This window comes from Schistocerca gregaria, chromosome 7 (assembly GCF_023897955.1).
Source record: "Schistocerca gregaria isolate iqSchGreg1 chromosome 7, iqSchGreg1.2, whole genome shotgun sequence".
In the NCBI taxonomy this organism is placed as follows: domain Eukaryota; kingdom Metazoa; phylum Arthropoda; class Insecta; order Orthoptera; family Acrididae; genus Schistocerca; species Schistocerca gregaria.
In genome coordinates, this window is record NC_064926.1 from 132,558,709 (window position 1) to 132,584,187 (window position 25,479).

At 38.7% G+C, this 25,479-nt stretch overlaps 1 protein-coding gene across 1 annotated transcript; it reads right to left on the bottom strand.

The window, feature by feature from the left end:
- Window positions 1–22,910: 22,910 nt before the first annotated feature.
- LOC126281231 (uncharacterized) lies at window positions 22,911–24,924 on the bottom strand. The gene has a single exon (XM_049980003.1). It carries the CDS (start codon window positions 24,296–24,298, stop codon window positions 23,780–23,782), a length of 519 nt encoding a protein of 172 aa, XP_049835960.1. The 5' UTR covers window positions 24,299–24,924; the 3' UTR covers window positions 22,911–23,779.
- Between the last annotated feature and the right edge of the window lie 555 nt (window positions 24,925–25,479).

The following is a 25,479-nucleotide window of genomic DNA, read 5'->3' on the forward strand; positions in this document are numbered from 1 at the left end:
CCTTTCCCAACCACTGCTTCCCTTTCATGCCCCTCGACTTTTATAACTTCCATCTGCTTTCTGTACAAATTGTAAATAGCTTTTCGCTCCCTGTATTTTACCCCTGCAGCCTTCAGAATTTGGAAGAGAGTATTCCAGTCAACATTGTCAAAAGCTTTCTCTAAGTCTACAAATGCTAGAAACTTAGGTTTGCCTTTTCTTAATCTTTCTTCTAAGATAAGTCGTAAGGCCAGTATTGCCTCATGTGTTCCAACATTTCTACGGAACCCAAACTGATCCTCCCCGAGGTCCGCATCTACCATTTTTCCATTCGTCTGTAAAGAATTCCCGTTTGTATTTTTCAGCTGTGACTTATTAAACTGACAGTTCAGTAATTTTCACATCTGTAAGCACCTGCTTTCTTTGGGATTGGAATTATTATATTCTTCTTGAAGTCTGAGGGTATTTCGCCTGTCTCATACATCTTGCTCACCAGCTGGTAGAGTTTTGTCATGACTAGCTCTCCCAAGGCCGTCAGTAGTTCTAATGGAATGTTGTCTACTCCGAGGGCCTTGTTTTGACTCAGGTCTTTCAGTGCTCTGTCAAACTCTTCACGCAGTATCTTATCTCCCATTTCGTCTTCACCTACATCCTCTTCCATTTCCATAATATTGTCCTCAAGTACATCGCCCTTGTAAAAACCTTCTACATACTCCTTCCACCTTTCTGCCTTCCCTTCTTTGCTTAGAACTGGGTTGCCATCTGAGCTCTTGATATTCATACACGTGGTTCTCTTCTCTCCAAACGTCTCTTTAATTTTCCTGTAGGCAGTATCTATCTTACCCCTAGTGAGATAAGCTTCTACATCCTTACATTTGTCCTCTAGCCATCCCTGCTTAGCCATTTTGCACTTCCTGTCAATCTCATTTTTGAGAAGTTTGTATTCCTTTTTGCCTGCTTCATTTACTGCATTTTTATATTTTCTCCTTTCATCAATTAAATTCAATATTTCTTCTGTTACCCAAGGATTTCTAGCAGCCCTCGTCTTTTTACCTACTTTATCCTCTGCTGCCTTCACGACTTCATCCCTCAGAGCTCCTTCAACTGTAAAATGTAGTAATCCAACATATGCCCCACTGTACATTTATTGTAATATAAGCTAAAATATTTCAGTAGTCAATACCTTATCACACTGTATTATAAATTGTAACTTCATTTGACGTTGTCAATTGCTGTAATGGCCTAAAGACAATAAAATCTTTATTATTATCAGCACACCGCCACTAACTTGTGGAACCGTTGTGCCCTCTGTCCACTGCAGCCTTGGACAAGAGGCTGCCTCTATCACCAGCTCCACCGTACTGAAGTCCATCTTCTCTGTCTTTATTACCATTGAGGTCTTCACTGTAACCCTGGCAAGGAGCCCTTACATGGTACTATCAACACAGCCAGCTGAACCAAGGTTCAAGAAGAATATAATAATTCCAATCCCAAAGAAAGCAGGTGTTGACAGATGTGAAAATTACCAAAGTCACAGCTTCAAAATACTAACGCGAATTCTTAACAGATGAATGGAAAAACTTGTAGAAGCCGACCTCAGGGAAGATCGGTTTGGATTCTGTACAAATATTGGAACAAGTGAGGCAATACTAACCCTACGAGTTATCTTAGAAAATAGATTAATGAAAGGCAAACCTACGTTTCTAGCATTTGTAGACTTAGAGAAAGCTTTTGACAATGTTGACTGGAATACTCTCTTTCAAATTCTGAAGGTGGCAGGGGTAAAATACAGGGAGCGAAAGGCTATTTACAATTTGTACAGAAATCATATGGCAGTTATAAGAGTCAAGGGACATGAAAGGGAAGCAGTGGTTGGGAAGGGAGTGAGACAGGGTTGTAGCCTATCCTCAATGTTATTCAATCTGTATATTGAGCAATCGGTAAAGGAAAGAAAAGAAAAATTTGTAGTAGGTGTTAAATTCCATGGACAAGAAATAAAAACTTTGAGGTTCTCCAATGACATTGTAATTCTGTCAGAGACAGCAAAGGACTTGGAAGAGCAGTTGAACGGAATGGACAGTGTCTTGAAAGGAAGATATAAGATGAACATCAACAAAAGCAAAACGAGGATAATGGAATGTAGTCGAATTAAGTCGGGTGATGGTGAGGGAATTAGATTAGGAAATGAGACACTTAAAGTAGTAAAGGAGTTTTGCTATTTGGGGAGCAAAATAACTGATCATGGTCGAAGTAGAGAGGATATAAAATGTAGACTGGCAATGGCAAGGAAAGCATTTCTGAAGAAGAGAAATTTGTTTACATCGAGTATAGGTTTAAGTGTCAGGAAGTCGTTTCTGAAAGTATTTGTGCGGAGTGTAGCCATGTATGGAAGTGAAACATGGATGATAAATAATTTGGACGAGAAGACAATAGAAGCTTTCAAAATGTAGAGCTACAGAAAAATGCTGAAGATTAGATGGGCAGATCACATAACTAATGAGGAGGTACTGAATAGAATTGGGGAGAAGAGGAGCTTGTGGCACAACTTGACTAGAAGAAGGGTTCGGTTGGTAGGACATGTTCTGAGGCATCAACGGATCATGAATTTAGTATTGGAGGGCAACGTGGAGGGTAAAAATCGTAGAGGGAGACCAAGAGATGAATACACTAAGCAGATTTAGAAGGATGTAGGTTGCAGTAGGTACTGGGAGATGAAGAAGCTTGCACAGGATAGAGTAGCATAGAGAGCTGCATCAAACCAGTTGCAGGACTGAAGACCACAGCAACAACAACAACTCCACTATCACTCCTCCTTTATACTGACTTGTGACAGGCAACCTTGAAACCTTTAGGACTGAGGATGGCTGAGTTCTAGAAAGAAACGACATCAATGAATTGAGATACCAGACAGAAATCTATTTAAGAATAAAATATTAACTTTAGAAGACTTTTGATGTGAAAGAAATAACAAATCAGAAACAACGTGGACAGAAAAAAGAAAAAGACAAAATGGGAAGAAGACGAAGGAGTACTGGAAAAACAGAAAATAACAAGGAAAGAAGAGGAAGTGAGATTGTTACGTGATTCTAGCAGGTCAATACTAAAATAAAAAAAATAAAAATGTGTAGTAGTCATCACATTGTTACTGTTGTGTTGTACTGTCATTTAGTTCATTTAATGCTAAAAAGTGAATAACAAAGCAATTGTGAGACCTACAACTCAGGGAAGGTATTTTCATGAGATATTTAAGCATATGTGATGTATATGTCTTACCTTTACTGTCACAGATTCACAGTGTCAAGTGCAAAGTACATGTGTAATGGGGCGACCATGTGAGGAGGATGTTCATACATTTGTTTCATAAGCTGTAATCTCAGCCACATTTTGTCATGCATCAAAAAAATATAATTATTGGTAAGTTATATAATCAGTATTTCAATCTTTCAAAATAGTGGTAATAGCGAAGATCTTTTAAAAATTTAGGTTCTTGATACAAACACAATAAAAGCCTTTTGTTTTCACCACTCAGAAAATTTCATTTTACCCTCATGGGGTAATTATCCCCAGGCTGGGAACCATTGCTCTACATGCTTCCTGCCATGTGCTGAAAGTTTCATATTCTTCACTAAGATATGACACTACTCATTTTTTATCTAGTCTTTCTGCTGGTTCTAGTTGTCCTTTGTACTTTGGTGATCATTGTTGCCACAATTGCATCATGGTCACTGATACCAGTTTTGATTTGAACATCTTCAAAGAGGTCAGGTCTATTTGTTGCCATTAGATCCAATATATTTCCATCATGAGTGGAGTTCCTATCTGTTCTAGGTAGATTCCAGAGAAGGCATTTTGCAATGTTTCACAGGATGGCTTATCACACCCACCACTAACAAAAATGTAGTTTTCCCAATTAACAGCTGGGTGACTCAAGTCTCCACCAATGATTACACTATGATTGGGGAATTTATCTACAAGTGAACTGAGGTTTTCTGTAAAGTTTTCAGTTACAAAAGGAAATGATTCTGGTGAGCAATAGGAAGGATCCAGTTATCATTTGATGCCCACCCCTGATACTGAGTCTTGCCCAAACAATCTCACATGTAACTTCAATTTCTATCCCAGTGGATTTGAGTTTCTTGTCTACTGCAACAAATACATCACCTTCATTTTGCAATTGTCAGCCTTTTGATATACACTTAAATTTTCCCCAAAAATCTCACTGCTATCAATTTCAGGTTTTAACCAGCTTTCCATACCTAGTATTTTGCGAGCTTCGCTGCTTTTCATGAGTGCTTAAAATTCTCTTTGTTGTGAATGCTTCAGCAGTTTACCATTATGATTTTAATACTCTCACCTGTGAGAGGTATTCCTTTCTATCTTTCACTGATAATTCCATATTTCCTACAGCTATTTGTACCTGGACTGAATGGAGAGTGACCTAATCTAAGAAATCCTTGTGTGCACCCTACTTGAGTAGTAGTCTCTGATGTGTAGTGCACACCTGATCCATTTAGGGGGATCCTACAGTTCTCAGTTCTATGTGACAAGTCCAGGAAGTCACAGCCTAGCTTATCACAGAACCTTCACAATCTCTGGTTCAGTCCTTCCGCTTGACTCAGAACCAAAGAGCCACAATCAGTTCTGTGGAAAATGCTGCAAATTGTTACCTGTTTACTTTCAAACAGCCAACTAATTATTTTGGGTGTTGTCCAACTACTTTTAGATGGGTTTAAGAACAAATTGTTATTTTAAAAACTATATTATGCTATGAAAAATGACTAAGTTGGAATTAACGGTTTTTGATAGCTTACAAGAATAAATATGATTTTTGCTAATAGAAAATGTTTCTGGTTGCATATTTAAAAAACTACAACTGCGCTATTTTTCTTCTGCAATGTGAATCCTCTAGTTTACAAGAATGAATGCTGTATTGTAAATTAAAGTGAATTACATGAAATTATTAATTAGTGAGTTGATCAGCCTTTGATAAGGGTGAGGACACCTTATCAGCATTCCTCCAGAACCTTAATACTTTCTCCCCCATTCACTTTATCTGATCCTCATCAACCCAAAAAGCCAAAAGTCAATATTGACCACCACCTCAAAGATGGCTTCTTCAGTACCTCCATGCATATCAAACATACCAACCACCAGCAATACCTCCACCTTGACAGCTGCCACCCATTCCATATCAAGAAGTCCCTTTCATACAGCCTAGCCACCCATGGCCATTGCATATGCAATCCCTCTTGAAATGTGCCAAGGGTCTCATGACACCGTCACAGGCTGTGATTACCCTCCCATTCTTGTGCAGAAACAGATCTCCTGTGCCTTATCTCTCCAGTCACCCACCACCTCCCAAAGTCCCACTGTCTGGCCACAGAGGAGTATTCCCTTGTGACTCAGAACCACTCAAGGCTGGAGCAACAGAGTCACATTCTCCACCAGGGTTTTGACTGCCTCTCATCATGCCCTGAAGTGAGATATGTCCTGCCTACTATCCTACCCACCCCTCCCACAGTGGAATTCTGCCATCTACCAAACCTACACAATATCCTCATCCATCTCTATACAACCCTTGCTCCCAACCCATGGCCTCATGGCCCATATCCTTGTAATAGACCTGGATGCAAGACCTGTCTCATACATCCTCCCACCACCACCTGCTCCAGTCTGATCATAAGCATCACCAATTCCATCAAAAGCAGGTTACCTGTGAAACCAGTAATGGGATCTACAAGGTAACCTGCAACCCCTGTGCTAAATCTCTCCAGGCACACACCACCTCCTAAGTCCCACTGCCATGATAACCAACAAGCTATCTGTCTGCATGAATGGCCACCAAAAAACTGTGGCCAAGAAACAGCTGGACCACCCAGCTGCTGAGAATGCTACTCAACTTGATGTTCTTCATTTCAATGTCTGCTTCATAGCCTGTGCCATCTGGATCCTTCCTACTATCACCAAATTCTCTGAATTGCACAGGTGGGAACTCTCCCTGCAATATATCATACATTCCCACAACCCTCCTAGCCTCAACCTTTGTTAGTCATTGTCTTTTACCCACATATCCCCTCCCCTGTTCCCATTCCAGCACTACACAGTTACACACGAAGGCAACCACAGTTTTTTCTTTTTTTCTTTTCTCCTTTCCCGCTCCCCCTTCCCCCCTGCCACCCTTCTAACCTCCCTGCTCTATCTAGTTGCCCTACACCATCTCTGATTCATACCTGTATGCTCTCACAAGCAGGACTTTACCATTCCCAACCTCTACCCTGCTATCCCTCCTCCTTCCAGCCTCCTTACCCCCGCCATCCACACTGCTTCTCCCATCATGTACAGTTGTTCCGTCTGGCCTTGGCAGCCACAGGCAGTGGTCAAGTCTGTGAGAGTTAATTTTGCTTGAAAATATAAGATGCCAATGATACTAAGCGGCCACTGTGTCATCCTCAGGCTGTAGGTGTCACTGGGTGTGCATATGGAGGGGTGTGTGGTGAGCACACCACTCTTCAAGCCACTGTCAGTTTTTGTGACCAGAGCTGCTACTTCTCAATCAAGTATTTCCTCAATTTGCCTCACAAGGTCTGAGTGCACCCCACTTGCCAACAGTGCTTGGCAGACTGGGCGGACATCCATCCAAGTGCTAGCTAAGCCTGATAGCACTTAACTTCAGTGATCTGACAGGAGCTGGTGTTACCATTGTGGCTAGGCCATTGGCCTTTTGAGCCAAAGCTTACTTGTTAAGCAGTGTTTCTGTCATGCCTCTCTGCAACACAACATTTTCAATATATGGCTATGCAGAATCGAGTAACACTTCTCAGATAATAGTATTTACTTAAAAATTAAATTTGTTTTACATTACTGTACAAAATTTTCGCCTCTTTGTGACGTACACTATATGATAAAAACTATCTGGACACCCTCAAAAACATATGTTTTTTCCTATTAGGTGCATTGTGCTGCCACCTACTGCAAGGTACTCCATATCAGTGATATCAGTAGTCATTAGACATTGTGAGTGAGTAGAATGGGGTGCTCTGCGGAACTCACGGACTTCAAATGTGGTAAGGTGATTGGGTGTCACTTGTGTGACACCTCTGTACACCAGATTTCCACACTCCTAAATATCCCTAGATCCACTGTTTCTGATGTGATAGTAAAGTGGAAACCTGAAGGAACACGTACAGCACAACAGCATACAGGCCGACCTCGTCTGTTGACTGACAGAGACTGCTGACAGTTGAAGAGGGGCATACTGTGTAACAGGCAGACATCTACCTAGAACATCACAGAGAAATTCCAAACTGCATCAGAATCCACTGCAAGTACTATAACAGTTAGGTGGAAGGTGAGAAAACTTAGATTTCATGGTCGAGCCGCTGCTCATAAGTCACTCATCACACCAGTAAATGCCAAATGACACCTTGTTTGGTGTAAGGAACGTAAACATTGTACAACTAATCAGTAGAAAAACTTTGTGTGGAGTGACAAATCATGGTACACAATGTGGAAATCCAATGGCAGGGTGTGGGTATGGCAATTGCCTGGTGAACGTCATCTGCCAGTGTGTGTAGTGCCAACAGTAAAATTTGGAGGCGGTGGTGTTATAGTATGGTCGTGTTTTCATGGAAGGGGCTTGTACCCCTTGTTGTTCTGCATGTCACTACCACAACACAAGGCTACATTGATGTTTTAAGCACCTTCCTGCTTCCCTATGTTGAAGAGCAATTCGGGAATGGCGACTGCAACTTTCAACACGATCGAGCACCTGTTCATAATGCATGGCCTGTGGCAGAGTGGTTACATGACACTAAAAGCCCTGTAATGGACTCGCCTGCACAGAGTCCTGACCGGAAACCTACAGAACACCTTTGGGGTGTTTTGGAATACTGACTTCGTGCCAGGCCCCGCCAACCAACATCAATACTTCTCTTCAGTGTAGCACTCCCTGAAGAATGGGCTGCCATTCCCCTAGAAACCTTCCAGCACCTAACTGAATGTGTGCCTGTGGTGCGGAAGTTGTCATCAAAGCTAAGGGTGGGCCAACACCATACTGAATTCCAGCATTACCAAGTCATTTTCAGCCATGTGTCCGGATTCTTTTGATCACATAGTGTACATTAGCAATAAGTTCCAGTCAAATCATGTACAAGCTTTAAAATTTCAAATATATATTAATGATTTTACATAACCCAGTTACATAAAAGTCAAAAAATTACACATGAAGTAGACAACATTCCCTCACAAATATTGAGATCCTGGGGAGCGCCAGCCTTGGCAAAATTATTCCTCCTTGTATGGACAATACATATGGCAGATAAAATACGCTCAGACTTCAACGAGAATGTAAAAATGCCTATTCCAAAGACAGCAGGTGCTGACAGGTGTGGATACTGCTGAACCATTAGTTTAATAAGTCATAGTTTCAAAATCTGGACACGAGTTATTAAGGGAAGAATGGGAAAACTAATGGAAGCTGACCTTGGAGAGGATCAGTTTAGTTCCAGAGAAATGTAAGCATATGTGAGGCAATACTGACCCCATGCTTGCCTTAAAAGATAGGTTGAACAAAGGTGGACTTATGTTTATAGCATTTGTAGAGTTAGAAAAATCATTTGACAATGTGGACTAAGCTACACTCTTTGAAATTTTGAAGGTAGCAGGGGACCAAAAGATTATTTACAACATGCAGAGAAACAAGCCTGCAATTGTAAGAGTTGAAGGCATGACAAGGAAGCTATAGTTGAGAAGAAAATGAGAAAAGGTGGATCCTAAACCCAATTTTATTCAATCTGTAGATTGAACAAGTAGTGAAAGAAACTAAGGGGAAATTTGGAAAAGAGATTAAAATTCAGGGAGAAGAAAGAAACTTTGCAGTTTGCCGATGGCGTTGTAATTCTATCACAGATGGCGGAGGACTTGAAAGATAAGTTGAATGGAATGGATAGTATGTTGAACAGAGGCTATTTGAATTAAATGAGGCAATATTGAGGGAATTATACTAGGAAATGAGACACAAAAGTAATCAATGAGTTTTGCTGTTTGCACAGTAAAATAACTGACAATGGCCAAAGTAGAGAAAATATAAACTAGAAAGGCTGGAAATAGCAAGGAAAGCCTTTCTGAAAAACGGAAATTCATTAACATCTAATAGAAATTTAAGTGTCAGGATATATTTTATGAAGATGTTTGTTGGCAATATAGTCATGTATGGAAGTGAGATATGGACAATAGGTAATTAAGCCAAGAAGGGACTACAAGCTTTTGAAATGTTGTGTTATAGAAGAATTCTGAAGATTAGATGGTTAGACTGAATAACAGATGAGGAGATGCTGAACTGATTTGGCGAAAAAAAGAAATTTATAGTACAAAATGAGTACAAGAAGATGCTAGTTGATATGAAATATCCTGAGACAGTAAGCAATTGTCAATTTGTCAATTGAAGAAAGTGTGGATTGGGGGGAGGGAAGGGGGTAGAAATTGTAGAGGGAGACCAAGGTATGAATACAGTAATCAGGTTCGAATGAATGTCTGTTGCCAGTATTACACAAAGATGAAGAGGCTTACATAGGACAGACTAGAGGGAGAGCTGCAGCAAAACAATTGCATCATCTGCATTAAGTCTTAAGTTACTATTACCATTATCTGATACCTCATTGCCGGCCACTGTGGCCAAGTGGTTATAGGCACTTCAGTCTGGTACCATGCGACCGCTACAGTCACAGGTTCGAATCCTGCCTCGGGCATGGTTGTGTGTGATGTCCTTAGGTTAGTTAGGTTTAAGTAGTTCTAAGTTCTAGGGGACTGATGATCTCAGATGTTATGCCCCATAATGCTCAGAACCATTTGATACCTCATTAAATATGCAGCATGAACAGCCAGGGTCACCAAAATACTTCCTAGGAACACGTTTAAAGTTATTTCTACACCTGTTAATGACACTACCTTGTTTGGCACCCAATATATTCACATTTTCATCAATAAGTATCCATGTGATACTGACTCAAATGCTTTTTACAAATCAAGAAATACTGTGTCTATATGACTGCCCTGAATCATGGTTTTCAGTGTGTCATGTGAGAAAAGTTGGGCTTCACATGATCAATGTTGTTGGGATTTTGTTTGAGATAACTCATTACATTCATCTGATGACAAATTTATGTTAATAGATGTGGTACGTATCTCATAGTAACTGATAATAATATATGGACACTACAATATCTTAAAAAGTCAATGAGTATTTTGTTAAGTTTTCACATTCTCTGATGTGGGCATGGTGGTGATGTTAGATGGTAATTAGTGTTTCAATTTGATTAGTTTCTTGCATGACGTAACCTGATGATCATCATAGCAATCACATGAATATGTAATTTGAATCACTTTCTGATGGACAATTTCAGATGTCCCTAACACCTATCCTGTAAAGGTAATGGGAAGTTTCCATGAAGGATATGCATTTTTCATAACTGACATTAGACATCAACTTTCACACGCTGAATCCAAAAAAATGATATGTTGAACATTGAATCCATAAAAAGTGATTTTCTGGGGGCACTCTTCTTTTCATAGATTATGTGCCTTCACTTAAATTTTAGGGATGTGGTCAGATGCTTTCAAGTCTGGGTAAATAAATGCCCGATGTGGGTTGCAACCATTGTGAGTAGATTTACATACTCATTTTGTTGAAGGCCTTGATTTGATAGAATCCAGAGAAAGTTAACCAGAGTTACAATAATGCATCAAATCACCCAACTTATGCCTTATGTTTGTAAGATTAATGTTTTTCTCCCTCTGTACTGCTGCAGTGCTGAGAGCTAATAATACACCTTTATTGAACAAACTAGAAAAAAATCTGTGGATAAATGGGGCCACCTACACTACAGAAATAGAGAACCATTTTTTTTCTTTTTCTCAAGAAAGTATCAAAAGAAGGAGATATATTTTCTTTGTATGACATTTTATTGTGAGACATTCATTGATGTGTGTACTGCACTGGGATCCTGTTTATATTCTACAGTAACTTGGGAACAAGATGAAGATCCTGGAGAGTTAGATGCATTAATACAAGCATTTGCAAACTTTGTTTCCCATTTGTGTATACTGCAATGTCTGGGGTTAGTTTTTACTCTAAGTCATATGAAAACTGTTTTTGAACTCAGAGTAATTTACTTTTGAATACATTACGGGAAAGGCAGTGATCAATGTCTTGCAAATATTTACTATTAAAACAGTCTTGATCACAATTTATTTATCAAGGTGACTGATTTTGACCACTACTGTGGTCATCTTCAGACCATTGAGTAGGAACCTCTTTCTGTTGGAGAATCACTACTCTCTCAGAGTAATTTGGTATTGCCGACTCTGTGATATGGCTACATCTGACAAACTGCTACCAAACTGCTGTCATACAATTCTGGTCTCATTAATCAAACAATAAAACCTTGTCCATCTATGGCATTTCAGGAGCATCTATGGCATGTCTTGCTATATGAGGATCAAATCCCTGTAGCATTTCTCATTATTCTTTTAAAGCACTTGAACAGAGTATTTTCAGAATTCCCTGAGATGCTTCAGAAAATACTAATACTTTCAAACCAAACTAATACTTTCAAACAATGCACAGGAATAGTACATTGAATCTAGACGCATGAAGATATGTACAATATATTTTGATCTGCCTTTGTCACTTCTCACTGTAGTTACATCACTGTGGCTGCACTTGTAGCACAGGGATAGTAACTAATCCAGAGAGTGAATCTTCAGAATCAATCTTACCAAGGTTGTGTCAGCTGAGGCTCCAGCTATTGAACAACCAGCTCACCTTTTTTCTAGGAGTGCTACTTTTGCAAGTTTTGCAGGAAAACTTCTGTGGAGTTTGGAAGGTATGAGACAAGGTTCTGGCAGGAGTAAAGCTGTGAGGATGAGTTGTGAGTCATGCTTGAGTAGCTCAGTTGGTAGAGCACTTGCCCATGAAAGGCAAAGATCCGATGTTCGAGTCTCAGTATGGCATACATTTTTAATCTGCCAGGAAGTTTCATAATAGCACACACTACACTGCAGAGTGAAAATTTCATTCCAGCTCACCATCTGGTTGTTTCCAACCCATGGTCATGCAAGAAATACTTGGTCTAGATGATGAAGTTTCCATCTGAGCAAGGCATTGTTCTGTGGCAACATTTTGAGAAGTTTCCTACTCATCATCTTCAGGCAAAGTGTCAGGTTCCTGACCGTTGTGTGCCTTGATAGCCACTGTACCAAAGGCTCCTCTGCCTCATCTACAATGGCTGTACCAATCTTGTGCCTCCAGATGAGATGAAGTGTCACGGACAGTAGCGGAGAGAGCTGTGGACAGTGGTGGGGGCAAACTCACAGTGTGCTGGAGGGTCCAGGCATCATGTCCTGTTGCTACCTGTCTATTCCATCTGTTGCCTTCATCACCTTGATATCAGAGCACACTCTTGGCATATTCTTGCAACTGCTGCAACCTGTGCAGAGCTCAGCTGGAAACTGCTATCCCAGTTGACAAGGTAATCATCCACTGCCTCTTTGGTGATCAAATGCCATAACCCGTTCACCTAGCACAGCACCTTGGTCTGTTCAAAGTTAAACATATGACCTTCACGAGGCTGTGCACTGTAACTGTAGATTTGTCCATTTGGCCAAGGCAAACACTTCTCACAAGTTCTAAGTGGTGCTGTGTCTGGCCAATGTATTATTTTTTTGCAGTGACGCTGTAGACTCCAGGTGTCTAGTCCTAATTAGTCTTCCACTGAGCTGAACATATTTCTGATTTTAGCTGATAAACAGAAAATGGTTCTGATATTTTTTTCCAAAATCCTGGCAGTCTTGGCCAAAGGTGGTCCAGCATAAGGAAGGAATGCCAGCATTGAACAAGCCATTTTGGGACTACCCTCTGATACTACCAAAGAAGTGAAGAGAGACCTGCAGCATCCTTGACAAAGCAAAAATGTTGAAAACTAACATCTATCTGGCAGAACACAGGGCAATATGTGACCTCTGAGAAGATGAAGACACAGTCATCCAACCAGTTGATAAAGGCAATGTAATGGTACTGCTACAGTCAGTTGGTTACTGGGGGAAGATTGAGATGTAATTACAAGATCCATCCTACAAGCAAGTAGAAAAGGATCCTACATCAGTGACGACAAGGAAGACCATTTCACTCCTAAACAACTCAGGAATGGACAAGGATATGGTCAGAGGCTTGTACTCCAGAGCACTCATATCACCACAGTCGTATGGCCTCCCAGAGACACACAAGAAGGGAGTTCCACTAAGTCCGATAGTGGACATGATAAATTCACCAACATATGGAATAGCTAAGCACTTGGTCCAACTACTAAAGACTCTTATGGGTCGCTGTTCACACCATGTCAAAAACTCAATGGAATCTGTGAAGGTGCTTCAGGAAACGTATCTGGACAGGGGTGACCTCCTGGTCAGCTTGGCTGTCATGTTGCTTTTCACACAGGTACCCCTAGATGATTCCTTGACATTTTGGGGAGCCACTTTGCCCTTGTTTACCCTTCTTGAAAAGAGCATGATCCCTTTCAGTGATCAAAGAGACATTGTCCCAAAGATGTCAAAATGTATGCTATCAGAACCAAGTTAAAAGCTGAATTCTTTACATTTTGTTCTTTGCAGCACTGAGAAGAGTAACCAGCAACTACACCCATAAGCTTTTTTCTTAGGAATTATCTACAGGCTGTGACAGAAGAAGAAATGCAAATGTTGGGAAGGCATCAACAAAGGATTTCTGAAGTAAAAATTGGTTATGAGGGAGACTTGTGTATGGAGTGTATAGTGACCCAGCTACACACGACTAACAAAAGTAAGACCTAACCTGTTACGTTATCTAGTTCAGGTATGAATCAAGCCATATGTAGTGATTGTGACTCAGCCCTACCACTAATTTTTTGCCAAACTACCATAAAACACTAAGTCAATCCTGCTCATTGCAAATCTAATGCAGTGTGGAAAAAAATACTCTCTGATTTCTGCTAACAAAAGTTTGATCATTTTGCCTAACATCTATCTCTGCGTACACAGTTAAGTACAGTACAACTGCATGCATATATGGTTATGATGACGTGGCAGTATGTCAATTACTTCTAACTGAAAACACGGAGCTCAGTCTGCATATATTGCACCAATCGGGTGTAAGCAGCTCTGCTGTCATTGGCTATTACATTCCAACTAATAAAGGATGTCACAATTCGAACAAATACAAAGCCTACATAACAGCACATTAAATTTCCTCACAGAAATTATGGTGCACACATGTTTCACACTCACCCAAAAGATACTTATAATAGCAGGTGGTGGCAGCAGCACTAAAATTATGAATGAGAGAAATAGGCATACGATTGGAAACAACTACACTGATGGAGGTCAACAATGTCGACATTAATAACAAAATTTCACTAACATGACATTTATGTTACAAAAGAAGCAAATTAAAGATTATTTTCTTTGAACAAGTTTACAATTTTAATAGTTGTTTTAGTCTTTGAGAAGAGCTAAAGCAGTTATTCTTATCCGTTATGATGCAGGCAGTGAAGTGCAATGTCATCAGCAGCTTATCGTTGCAGGCAGCATGTTGAAATCAGTTCCTTCATATGTAGATGCTGCAAATGATTTTTCTCATGTGGAATTTTACTGTCCATTCAGCTACAATTTCATTGCATATTATAGGCCTGTGGAGAGTTGGACATTGTTACAGTTGTTACCAACATTCAGCTTTGCACGAATGATTTGTTATGTCTCTCGTGCACAACACTGAAGTAACACAGTTTAGTAGAGAGTTTTTAAGTTATTTCAATTGCAGAATTACAGTCTGGTCATTTACCACACCACTAAATTGACCATGAACTGGCCACAGCTGGTTCTAACATGCATACTCATATGAACAGTTTCTATTCACCTGTGAATACGCATTGAAACAATAAAGTATTTAAAATGCACACGACACAGTCACAGCGAATATAGTTCTTTCTAGAACATTGTGACTACAATGTCATCTGTCCACAGCTACATTGTTGTACTTACCCGACACAGTTCATTTAGTGGTTTTACACAGTCTAACTTCTCTGTCCACTTTAAATGTTTTTACATTGCGTTACAGGAAGGAGCAGAAATGCATCTCATCATTGATCAGTTTCATTCCCACCGATTGTTTCACGACATGACAGAGTCAGCACACTTTTAAGTTCCTTCTACCTTCTCACTACAAAACATGAGTGCAACACATTCTCTACTCACACTGCTTGATCCCCACAATCAATATTCTTGTCACTCTTGCTCTGCTCATACAATAACTCAGTATACATTTAACTTTACAAATTCATTCCAGTCAAAATTAATGCGATAAATGAAGAATCAAAATATTTACATATTCAGCAGACAAGAAAACCTAATTACCAATGTCCAAAAGGGAGGTAATATCAGTTGCATATTATTATTTTCAACAAACAGTTACTCATTACATTATAGAACAAAGTAAACACTATGATATATCACCAGAAATTCATGTCAACTATGAGAAAAGAAAGAAAGCAAGAAAGAAAACAGAAAAAAACTTCTCATATAGGCTGCTACTAGCAATGTCTTAGCATTTTCCAATAAGTGCTACTTTTAACCGTTGCACCCACCAGTCATGCAGATTGTGTATGGTATTGCTCACCATCTGATGATTGTCAAAGACTTTTCCTTTTGCAAAACTTCCTTGCACACTGTTATTGTGTCTGTCAGCTAAATTCTACCCACTGTCCTTCAGAAATAGAATCCTACAAGAGAATTAATGTTTCTATTGACAAGGGAAAGGTCCTAAGTTCAAGTCTCAGTCTGGCACACAGTTTTAATCTGCCAGGAAGTTCCAAAAATAGTCAGCATTTGAAAATATAACATGGATAAATAAAAAAATCTACTCACCAATCAGCAGCATGAAAAAACACATAAAAAGTGTGGAGACATGAGAGTTTCCAGAGCCAGTGGCTTCTGATGCTGTAGCCACACATGTAGTCCACCAACATAACATGTTGGTCCAGAGGGTTACTGAAGCACCCACTATGTCTTCAATAACCTAACAACAAAGGTCCCAGGTGAAAACATCAAACCAGTGTGTTTTCATGGGCAACTCTGGCAGCTACCTCTGTGACCAATGATGCCTGTTTCACCAATAGGCAACGTCTGCATCACCACTAGAAAGCAAGGCGATCAAGGCATAACATGTTTCCACTGTGTCAAACCATGGAAACTCCAGGTTAGAATGTCAAAAATAAAAGGAAAAGATAGATTGCTACTCACCATAAGGATAACAAATTGAGTTGCAGATCAACACAATGAGAAGACAGTTACACATTTAGCTTTTGGCCAAAGTCTTCTTCAGAAAAGGAAACACACACACACACACACACACACACACACACACACACAAAATACACAAGAATGAGGGAGGAAGTAGGATCACTAGGAATTATTATAATTATCAATGGGAAGAATTTGGGGCATCAGATGCTGTGTCAACAATCTGCACTGTCAGTAGCCATAGGTTGTGCATGTATGGGATCATTGATACAATGTGGCTCAGAAGTATGTGAGGCTTGGAAGGCAGTGAATAAACAGAGGAAAGACATTGAGTCAGTGATGGCTGATTTCTGGTCCAAGCTGCTAGAGATAGCAGTATCTAATCAAGATATTGTGGCTATTATAGGGGCAACAACAAGCTGTTCTAGATGAGGAGGGCAAAATATAAGACAGAATGGACCCCATTTCAGAGCAGCATTTTAGGAAGTCATGGCCCTGTCAAGTAGCTAATTAACAGCTTCAAGACCAGGATGGTACTGAGTAACGAGATATGTATTGCTAAGTTGTTTTTTGGAGTACCAGGATTGGTTTACGTGGCCTGAGAAATCTGCTATTAAACTGAGCTTGTGAAACAATTATTTACAGGGAAGGCAGAGTTGAGAATGGTGGTGTGTGTGTTGCTATGAAGGATCTGCATCTGAACAAATACATTTGAATCAAATGCCAATGCTTCATGGGACAGAATGTCTGATGACAAAGAAAAGATGACAACTGTAAAATTGATGTACTGGTGTTTGCATGTTTAATGTGAACATAAGTATGCAGTTGATCCTCAGTGAAGGTGAGGTCAACATCATGGAAAGTGACATGAGATTTGGAATAGAACCATGTGAAATTTAATTAAGAGAATGTATTAGGAGATTCTAAAAATTTCAGCAGGTCAGCCCTCACCATGAGCCTGTTTGGCAAAGATATCATCAATGTGTCTAAACCAAATCAGGGGCAGACATATAAACAGATCATGGGTATGGCCACAGCTAACAGGATGGTTCCTTCCTGAGTCAGCCTTTCCATGGGTCTCTTGGAGGGTGCTTCCCTGTGATCCATAAATCTTCAGCCCCTGTTCTGGTTTAGGCATGTGGGCATTTGGCAGTGGTGAGTATGCATGATAATATTCAGATGCTGTTGTCATGAATTAGACAGTTTATTGAAGTGATTACATATAAAATAGTCACAAAGTGCTTAACATCAAAGATATACCACACCATGGCATACAGGAAAACAGAAAGACAAAGATAACAATTTGTATAAGCATAAACACTTGTTCATTGTTTCTATTATCAATTGGTGCTCAATATTGATCTCATCAATTGATGCTGCCACAGCTATATTGATGACATCTTTGCCATATCGACTCATGGTGAGGTAGACCCGTTAAAATTTTCGAAATCTCCAAACGTATTCTCCCACTTAAATTTCACTTGGTCTTATTCCATGTCTCATGACACTTTTCTTTACGACAACCTCATCCTTACTGAGATATACACTTCTGTTTACATTAAACCTACAAATGAGCAACTGTACTATTGCTTAAATTTTGACATTTGCCATATTTTCATGTCAAATGTTTCCTCCTGTACACACATGGCATTTGAGGCAAACATATTTCTTTCGATGAAGACTTTTTACAACAGTACACTACCATTTTCACCTCAGTCTTCACTGTTCGTAATCATCCCACTACCCTAGTTCAAAAGCAACTTTCCTGGGCAATCACATTCAATCACGGTGCTGGTGATCCCTCCAAAAAACAACTTAGGAGTAAATCTCTTGTCACTCCATACTATCCTGTTCTTGAATGTATTAATCAGCTATTTTAAAAGGATTATGACTTCCTAAATTCTAGCCCGGAAAATGAGATACATTCTGACTGATATATTGCCCAAATTACCTTGTATAAATTTTTGTTTCCCTGTGCCCCTACCTCCCAAATCTCTGCAATATCCTGGTCAGACCCTACACTTCTTCTGCATATCAATCATATTGTACAATATTTTCTAATAATTTTGGGTTTAGAGAATTATACTTACAAAAGATGAGATCAATCCATTTAATAGTTTTCCTGTAATTAACTGAAAATTATAACATAAAGTTTTCATAATATGGTGATATAGAAGCTTGAAAATTGGCTGAGACATGCCATTCTAGACCATAGAGGGTTATAACACTATACAGATATTTTTTTACACAAATATATAAAGTTGCTGCAAATTTTCTTAAAAATTCACAGAGACTGCCATCTTATGTGGGATGCCGGGGAGGAGGGAGATTTAGTATCTGGCAGAATTATTGGTATTGTACTACCAGGTGGGGCGCCACTCAACAGGAGGCAGGTGTATCTCATGCCTGACAGTTGCAATGGGCTGGGCACGGCAGCTTTGCGAGTCTACCTAAGCCAATAACATAACACGACTTTGTGAACGTCTCTATGGCAGCACCTCAGTGTTGTCGCAGCTCTGTAGATATCTACTGACTTCACCTGCAGCCATCAGCAATTCACAGCTGAAAGCTGGCAACAGTGTTGTGAGCTGTCGAGGATCTTCTTCCACCATCTCACCTATAGTAAATTACTTGCGTTCTGCATTCATGTAATAAATGCGGATATGGGTCAATATTAAGTCACCAAATTTCAGATTTGTGTACTTGTATTTATAAATTGGTTTACTATTTTCTTTTCTCAGTTAAGACTGAAACTTATTTACAGTTGGCTTCTGTTACTCTTCTTCTCCTTAGTAAACAATATTTAGATTCTAGGCTGTACAGGTCCAAAAGCCTGTGTTTGGCATTTCTATGCAGTATTTCAAAAGCATGTATATAATTTTTGTGATGTCTGTTGTTATTTCTACAGAAGGTTTCAGGTTAAAAGTTAACAAGAGTTTCTATAAATGTGTTCTGTTTTGAATTCTTTGTAAAAATCATTATAAAACTCATCCGATAGAATCAAATTTTCATTTCCTTCTGTTAATCGGTTGAGGGTTTACACCAAGCTTTATAATGTAATATTTATATTCATCATCTATGTAAACAAATTTTCACTATTTTCACAGGTATGTAAGAACTTTCTTCAATTATATATATATAAATATTTTGGTGTGTCAGATTTGAAATGAAACTCCATCTTTCTACAATATCCTTCACGGTCGTCATAGGCTGATTACTGTAACTGATGCTGCTATGTATTTCAGATATAAGAGTTAATTTAATTATGTTATGCTCACAGAAGCAAAAATTACAGATTTTCTGTAACATACCAGAGACTACATCAAATGTCTGCAATGTCACTACTCCTGCTGGATAGTGCAGAACTTGGTGTATTTCTCTGTAGTCTTTCAACATCAACTACCCCTTTCTAAGCACCAAAAAAGTGTAAAACCACAGTCCTGGTTAATTTGCTAATTCTTAATTCAACAGCTTCCTTGATCACAGACACCTGCATGTTGGTGTGCAAAAACCACAGTTTTGTCTCATCAAACATAATTCAATGTTTGGTTCTGAGGATAATTTCAGCAACCATGGATTTGTCAAAAACTGAGTGCACAAATATATCTGATAGAGAGTCGGCTTGTAGTATACTGATAAATGAAATCACCCACCAAATTTAAAACTTATAGGTAAAACACATGACACTGTTTACATTCCTTCTCTCCCCAATGAACTGTGAACTCAGTATTAAGCAGCAAACAATTCTTGTGACCAAATGATTAAAATATTGGCACAATGTGACTGTTCATAAAAAAGCCATCAAAGTAGTGAATAAAATATGGCTAAAGGAAGACAAAGTTGAGGTTTTTTTTCTATATGCTGAATCCCACAGAGAAGAGGGCAGTGTTAAATACATTTATTCACTTCCCAAAATAATTTAAATTTCACTTACTTTGCTGTGTGATTACTGCACATTAAGCAAAAAAAGCCTGATGGAGGGATATCTCTAACAGAAAATCATGGGGTGAGGGAACTGAGGAAGATGAAGTGAGCCCAACACTTCCATGGGAAAAAATGTTACATTAATCCTAGTCCTCTACATTGATGGTTGGTAACTGGGCTAACAACACACCCTGTTACAGTGATACATTACAAAATACCCAAAACAAGCTTCACAAATGGATTCATAAGTTTGTGGGTATGGCAATAAACAGGAATTATGACACAAAAATATACAGATGGAGACATGGAATGTTCAAATGTTGAATGCACCAGGTACAGCAAAGGCATTGGATGATAAATTGTGAGAATACAAAATGGATGTCTTTGCCTTACAAGATATCAGTAAGAAGGCAGGCAAAATGGAAGAACTAATGTGTCTAGCACATTGGGACAGGGCAGTGAAAAGGAGAATGAGAAACAGAAAGAGCCTGCAGAAGTTAAATATAAAGCAGCCAGGTAAAGACTCTGTTACAGTAGAATCAAAGATTGATTTAAGAGCATTTCCATCCCAGGTGTACCTGTCCCTACAGAATAAAAGCATGACAAAAGCATATTTAATCAGAAAGACCCTGACTTTGTCACCATATATACAGCTGATAATGATCTATGTAAAGTAACATAAATAGTTTCTTTTTAAATATTACACTGAAATAGCTGCTGAGTAGCACACCAAGAGGAGCATTGCCTTTTGTCACAGAAGCAATTTTCTCTTAAAACGCAAAAAATCTGAAGTAACTACCACTATGAGTAGAGTAGCACTCTCCTTCATGAAGGGATTTACAGAACATGATGCATGTGTAAATGAATAAACAAACAAACCATTCCATGCTTTGCACTCCATTTAAATGTATATATTTTTAAGTAGTCTACAATTCATTTTGGCTAACAGAACCTGTTAATAGCTTCTCGAAATGGGTTTCTCAAGGGACTTTACAAAGAAAACAATATATACAATCTCACAAATGAAGTCCTTGTTCCACAGCAAAAACTATCCTGCTGACATCCTGTGAACTTACCTGTGCCTTTTCCTGGAAAAGTTTTTCACACATCACAGTAAAATTAATCAATAGCCTGCCTAATCATACAGAACAACCACCAATTACTCTTAAGCCATTTCTAATGAATGATTGTTTGACCCAGTAAATGTTTTCTTAAACTATAAAAAGTAGTGTACCAATTTTTTGTAAAATCTGATTGTTGGGGATTTAAATTTGTGCTATTCATACTCTTTCTGTTTTTGTTCACATATAATTTTCAATGGTAAATGTGACTGTTACACATCACTCACTTTGTTGCTCACTATTTCCTCCAGTACTCAGGTCATGTATTATAAAACAGTTATCTTTCAGAGAGCAGACACAATTACATGGTTCAGACAATTTCTGTGGAATGTGTTATAATGTTTGAACAGAATGGAAATGATACCAAATCATGAACAATGTCCACATTCTTACAAGCTTTACAACCCTTGGTTCACATAAACCTGTCCTATTGTGCATTAAGTCCCTGAATTGCAGAAATTTCAATGTCTAAGTAACTTAGTTTGCAGTCATCAGTAAGCCACAAATAGGCTTACTAATTATCACATCAAAAATGTCATAACTGTATTCTAAGAGCATAATCCAAGTATTTAAGCCTCCTTGTAACCTAATTAGTTTAGGAGCTATGTAAAATTACTGTAATGTTGGGACTATAAGTGTGGATTTTGTATGATGACATTGACTGCATGTAAACATGCTCAAAGGTGAATAAGTATTCTTTTCTGTTCAGTTATATGTCTGTTTACATTTGTCTGTCTGTTCCTACAGACACATTTTCCGAGTACCACAATATGGAAATAAAGACCAGAATATCACTACCCAATGGCAAGCTCAGTTTTAAAGCATCACAGTTAAACCTTTCTGCTGCCATATGATTAATGCATTACAGTGACTAAAGATGACACTGACAAAAGATGACTATACAAAAATATTTAGGTCATTTACTACAGTGAACTTTAGAGTTCTAATAAATAATGTTCCAGGAGTTAAATAAGTTTGCCATGACACTGGAGCAGAGATGATATAACTTTCACGAGTTCTTAGTATTTGTGACTGGAGACCAAGTAGGTATACAATTATTACAAATAGACACTCCACGTATTATAAATTTAACATAATAATCTTGATTTGTTTTCCCTTAACGTAAGTGGATGCATAAAATTTATATACTGTAACTTTGAACAGTTCTTTCTAGCTAATATCTGATGTGAGTGAATGTCAGTAATTTAAAATCTCTACACTGAGAAACCAAGAAGCTTTTACAATCATTACAAAACATGAAGACCCATCTAAGCAACTTTCAATAATAGATTATCACTTAAAGCTCATTCTCCCTTTCTGTATCCACAGAGCTAAAACATTTATCTCTACAAACTATAACAACAATGTACAAGCAGTAATTGTCTTATAGAAACACAAATAATTGATTAATTTTCACGTAAATCTATTCTTTCCACCCTTGCTGTGAATCTGTATTATGGTTTCCAGTTACTCCACCCTAGCTTATGAATGGGTGTAATTTTTTGTATGAAATAACACACAATTAAAATATCAGCTGAATAACTTGTAACTTCAATAAACTGAATCATCAGTATACAAAAAATTTATTTAAGAATAGTCAATTGACAGTCAATGTGCAATATACAAACAAGTTTTGTGCAAATGAACATAAAGTAAAATTGACAATTATAAATGTACAGCAATATGCAGGCACCAGAATAGCAATGATTTGTTCACACAATAGCATTAGGTCTACTGTACAATTTATCTCCACCATTTGAATGACAACACTGCAAAACAATTCTTACAAGTTTATAACTTAACACAGTATATGATAACCACTGATTTCACAATGATTCACACATACTTAATCTCTCTTGTAAATATAGAGGCAAATAACTAAACTATTTCTACCAAGGTTAGGGTGAAACGCATATAATTTCGCCATAGTGCATTCAGCAGACGTGCAAAAATCAAAATCAACTTCTGAAATTTTGTTACTTTACAAAAAATACTACTGTAACACACCAAAATGAGATTTTTACATCAGTCTTAATTGTTTTAGCCAGTACCACATGCATGTCAAACTTCTTCCACTGTTATTTAGAGGTACAAACGAACAGCAGAAAGAACATTACGACACACAACAATTCAGTGACCGTAGTAACAGCATCTTCTTTTTCCTTCATTCAAGCAAATTATTGCCTATAAATTTCAAAGCATGTTGTTTCCAAAGAGTAACAAACACAACAGAAAGAGAAATACAAAATTTCGCCCATTGTCAGGCAATGATGAGAGTCTCTCAATAATCATTAATATCTACGGAAAATGACTGAGTTGCGTCGTTTACAAGTCTGTGCAGCGTACGTCGGTGCCTGTTTTAATGGTATGGTACATAAATGAACATATTTGCAAACTACGAAGTACTTTCCGAAATATTTAAATGTTCATTAATTTGTCTGCTCTTCGCGACTGACTGGTATTTCTTTAGGTCCGCTGGCAGACTCGAGAGGTGCCTCTATTGAAAGAACGCCGTCATTTATGTAAGACTTCAGCTCTTCAATTTTCACATTTTCGGGAATTGTTACCTGGCGCACGATTTCTTGGTAAAATCTGCTTCCGTCCTCGGATGTCCTGTCCATCTTCGCGGAGAGCGTTAATAAACGATCCTTCAATGACACTTTTATTTCTTCTGGTTTGAAACCTTCAACGTCAATGTTATACCGATATGATTCTGGTGAAGTGCTGGTGCCGGATATCGGTATGTAACGAGGCCGTAACCTATTGAAGGGAAAACCGCCCATGATTTCCCTCTCCAGTCTCTCAACCTGCCGCTCCATATCGCGTGCCAAGGACCGAAGATCAGAAGATCTGCTGAAATCCCAGAAACTGCGGCACTGGGCAGGCTGCCGCAAAGCTTGACGAACAGCCACAGTAACTGGCATCACTCTTCCGAATGATCGCAACATAATGTATACGATGTAACTCACTAGTGCAGAAACACCGGCCACGTAAACCCTCACGCTTTCCACTGACAAACTGCGCGCAGTCGGCTTGTAACCCGCATTTATACGGACCGGCTTACCGCGACGCTATACGCCTTGCATCAGACAACAACTAGGCGCATCTCGAAAGTACCAGAGATCTCACACATCTGCGCAGTACAGCCGACCAATAGAATCTCAGAAACGTAGTTACGCCGTTGTTTCTCTTTGGTGGGACGAGAAAGATGTGAATCAGAGCGGTGTTGCACAATGACACTGCGAATTTACATATGATTTCAGAAACACGTGAAGTTTCCACGTTGCTGCAACAGAACTAACAATTGCAATAGCTAAACATAAAAGAATTTTCTAAAAATAAGGTATAGTGTTGTAGGATACAAGTAAAATAAACGAAAGTGAATTTTGCCACATATAATGTATATGGGGCCTGTGCACTTCCCAATTTTTTATTTATTTTCAATTTATTTATTTACAATAACAGTTTGTCAAAACTTCTATATATTAAAGCGGTTCTCACACCATCAATAATTGTCAGTTGGCAACGCGACTTCACAATATTATACGTTGAATACGTAAAGCGTCTGCCTCAACTACATCAGGTACAGCTAGTAAACAACGAATATGTGGAAATGCATCCAAGAATGGCTGAGAAAAGGAGCGACTTGGCGTATGTAAATTCAGTGACCCGAAAGATTTAATAAACTATTTCTGGATGAGGTCTGCATCTTACGACAAATGGTTATGTTGATGCAATTTAACATACAGAAGCACAATACATTACTGAGAGAGGCAATCGCAGCAGATGATAGAATTAAGTGTAACTTTCAGATTTCTGGCGACATGCAGGCCAAATAAATACCTTAAGTTTAGTGCTGTAATATCAACAAACACGAATAGCAAAACTGTTACTGAAACCAGTCCCGTGATTACAGCTATCCTGCAATGATATATTCAGGTAATTAACGTAATATACTTGTGTTTTGTATAATATGGTGAGGCTGATATATATTTCGCAAATATTTTAGTAGCTACTGCATATATATGACGTACTTTCATAAGTACAAGCCATTTTCCTACACTGCTGTGTAATCAGCAAGTTAATAGAATTACTGTTTTCAGATTAACAAAGAAAGCAATGCCATTGA